The following is a 2626-nucleotide window of genomic DNA, read 5'->3' as shown; positions in this document are numbered from 1 at the left end:
TCCATCAATCTATAATAAAGTCAAGTCACCCTTTGCCACTCTTACTAGTCCATGTTAGTGTGCCGGTTAACCACACACGCTTCACTAACGATTTGGTAAGGTACAAAGTGTAATTTCATGGATTAGCACCTATTTCACATTTTCCTAAGTAACTAAGATTGGGAATTTATAAGTGTTTAGTTACTTAGGTGGTGTTTGTTTTGGAAGTGGTCAAATGTCTTTTGTCTTTTTCCATGTCTGCGGAAGAAGACGTGGACTAAAAGTCTTTTTTTATGTATTCATACAAAAAGTCTTAATGCAAAAAGATTGTTTGTTTTTTAATTAGAATGAACTAAAACTTAAGAGATCTTGTAAAAAAGGAGATTAATTAACCATATTTTTTCTCATATTAAAATACGAATAATTCACGTTGGTTTTTAATAAATTGAAAAACCTATCCATTTAATAATATTTACGAACAATTTAATAGATTTATAGTATTTTGTAAGAATATATTAATAATATATAAAAGCAATGTAAAAATACACATTAGATTTTTTCTTAATAAGAATTGTATACTCACACGTTGCCACCCGATTTGCATTAATTTCCATTATTCAAAAACAAAACCGATCTTTGAAATTAATGTTGAAACAACCAAAGCTCAAATGCTAAAAACTCAGCATCTCATACTTACTAATCTATTAAAATTTATATTTGACTTAAACTTTGCCAATATTTGACTCAAACTTTTCCAATAACAATTTCATATAGTTTCAAACATATAATATTTTTTAAAACATTAGATAAACTATATATATTTCGACTCAAACCGGAAGGCCGCTTACTTATTAAAGTTGATATTTTTAAAAACATAAAGGATTGTTTTGATGATTGTCTTACAATATTAAAACTAAATTCACAAAACTAACATATTTTTTATGAAATCATTCATTCTACACGCATTAACTGGTCAGCAATTTGATCTCGTAGATGAACCATATATTCCCGGTCTCTTGCACTTCCATGTGGTTGTACCTCATCCACGTCATCCTCCTCCTCATCATCATCATCTTGTACATTGTTGCTTTGAAGTGATATATCGACTTGATTATATTGAGAAAAATACTCATCACTTAATCCATATTTTATTATATAATTATGAAGCGCAAAACATGCAATGACGATGTTTCTTTGTGTAACCAATGGAAATGGAGCCATTCTATTCAATATAGGGAAACGTGCTTTCAAGAGACCAAAAGCACGTTCAACGACATTTTGAAGTTTTGCATGTGAGTGATTAAATTTTTCTTTGTTGGTTAATGCACGTCTTCGATGAAAATCTCCAAGCCAATACCGCACATTACGATAAGGAGCCATAAATCCTCGGGTGTGTGTATATGCAGCATCACAAAGGTAATACTTATCTGTAAATATAAGGAAATAATTAATTTTAAAAAAAAAGTAGAAATATTAAATTGAAAATGTAAACAAACCTGGTGGTGAAAATGGAAATGGTGCATCTCGATCTGTTAAAGCTTCAGATAATATTCTTGAATCATGTGCTATCCCTTCCCATCCAGCCACGACAAATGTAAAAATCATATTGAAGTCGCATATTGCCAATACATTTTGATAGTAGTCGCCTTTTCCCCTTCCTCTATACAAATGTTGTTTGTCGATAGGGACAATATCATGTACCAAAGTTCCATCAAGCGCACCAACCGCTACTCTGAAAATCCTTCGTAACCTCCTATTATGTCCAGGGATGTTTGGATTTAGAGTAAAGGAAGTTGGTACTATTATATCTTTTGCAAACACCATCATTTTATCCAATACTTCATAAAAATACTTATGAATCGTTTGTTTTGAGTGTTGAAATCTACGTTTGATGATTACATAACGTTGATTGTGACCAATCATCATCAAGAACATTGCCATCTTCTCTTCAACCGATATATGTTTACTATCCTTTAACCAATTTTTTACTCTAAAATGTGTGCAAAGCCGAACATAAGAATCACGTGACATACGTAAGAGTTCAATGCATTGATTATTAGTTCCTTGTAATAACTCTAATGTGAATTGATGCCCAGAAGTTTTTGAGGTATTATCTCGCATTCTTTTCAAATCTCTTCTCCAAAAAAAGCGAAGATACAAATACATAACAATTAGGAGGCGCAACTTTTTATCGTAATCCATTGTGAACCTGTTAAACCATCAACACTTGTTAAATCCTAATATGCTAAATCAAAAAACATAAACATTTGTATCATATTCAAAGCACACATTTCGTTTCAAAAAAGTATATAATCCCAATACTAGCAATATTTGTGTCAAATAAGTACACAATCATTCAAATGATAGCAAAAAATCATAATGTCAAACATAAGTTCAAGAAACATATAATTGTTCAAAATGAAAGAAAAAACATAAGCATAAAGACTACTTAAACATCCCTAATGTGGTGCCAGTCATCTTTATCCACCCTTTTAAGACCCCAGGTATCGATGGCAATGTCATCCATGCCTCTCTCATATTCATGGACATTCCAAAAAGGTGAAAGGCTGCCAAAAATATAGGATCCATTGGGTCTAATTCAACTAGCTTCAACCTCTCATAACACTCTTCTACTATTGGTCCTTCC

The 2626-nt window shown here is 31.6% G+C and overlaps 1 protein-coding gene across 1 annotated transcript; it reads right to left on the bottom strand.

Moving 5' to 3' along the window:
- Nucleotides 1–930: 930 nt before the first annotated feature.
- On the bottom strand, nucleotides 931–2181 carry LOC145075988 (uncharacterized). The gene is made up of 2 exons (XM_079022028.1): nucleotides 1476–2181; nucleotides 931–1406 (listed from the first exon to the last, which is right to left on the bottom strand). The coding sequence occupies exons 1-2, from the start codon at nucleotides 2179–2181 to the stop codon at nucleotides 931–933; spliced, it is 1182 nt and encodes a 393-aa protein (XP_078878154.1).
- Between the last annotated feature and the right edge of the window lie 445 nt (nucleotides 2182–2626).

This window comes from Lactuca serriola, chromosome 9 (assembly GCF_051521515.1).
Source record: "Lactuca serriola cultivar US96UC23 chromosome 9, Lser_US96UC23_V15, whole genome shotgun sequence".
NCBI lineage: Eukaryota > Viridiplantae > Streptophyta > Magnoliopsida > Asterales > Asteraceae > Lactuca > Lactuca serriola.
This window is presented reverse-complemented; position numbering and strand designations above follow the sequence as displayed.

Coding starts and splice junctions, on each gene's coding strand:
- LOC145075988 (XM_079022028.1), bottom strand. CDS start 2,181: ATGGATTACGATAAAAAGTTGCGCCTCCTAATTGTTATGTATTTGTAT. Junction 1,407..1,475: donor ATTTCCATTTTCACCACCAG/GTTTGTTTACAT, acceptor TTATATTTACAG/ATAAGTATTACCTTTGTGAT.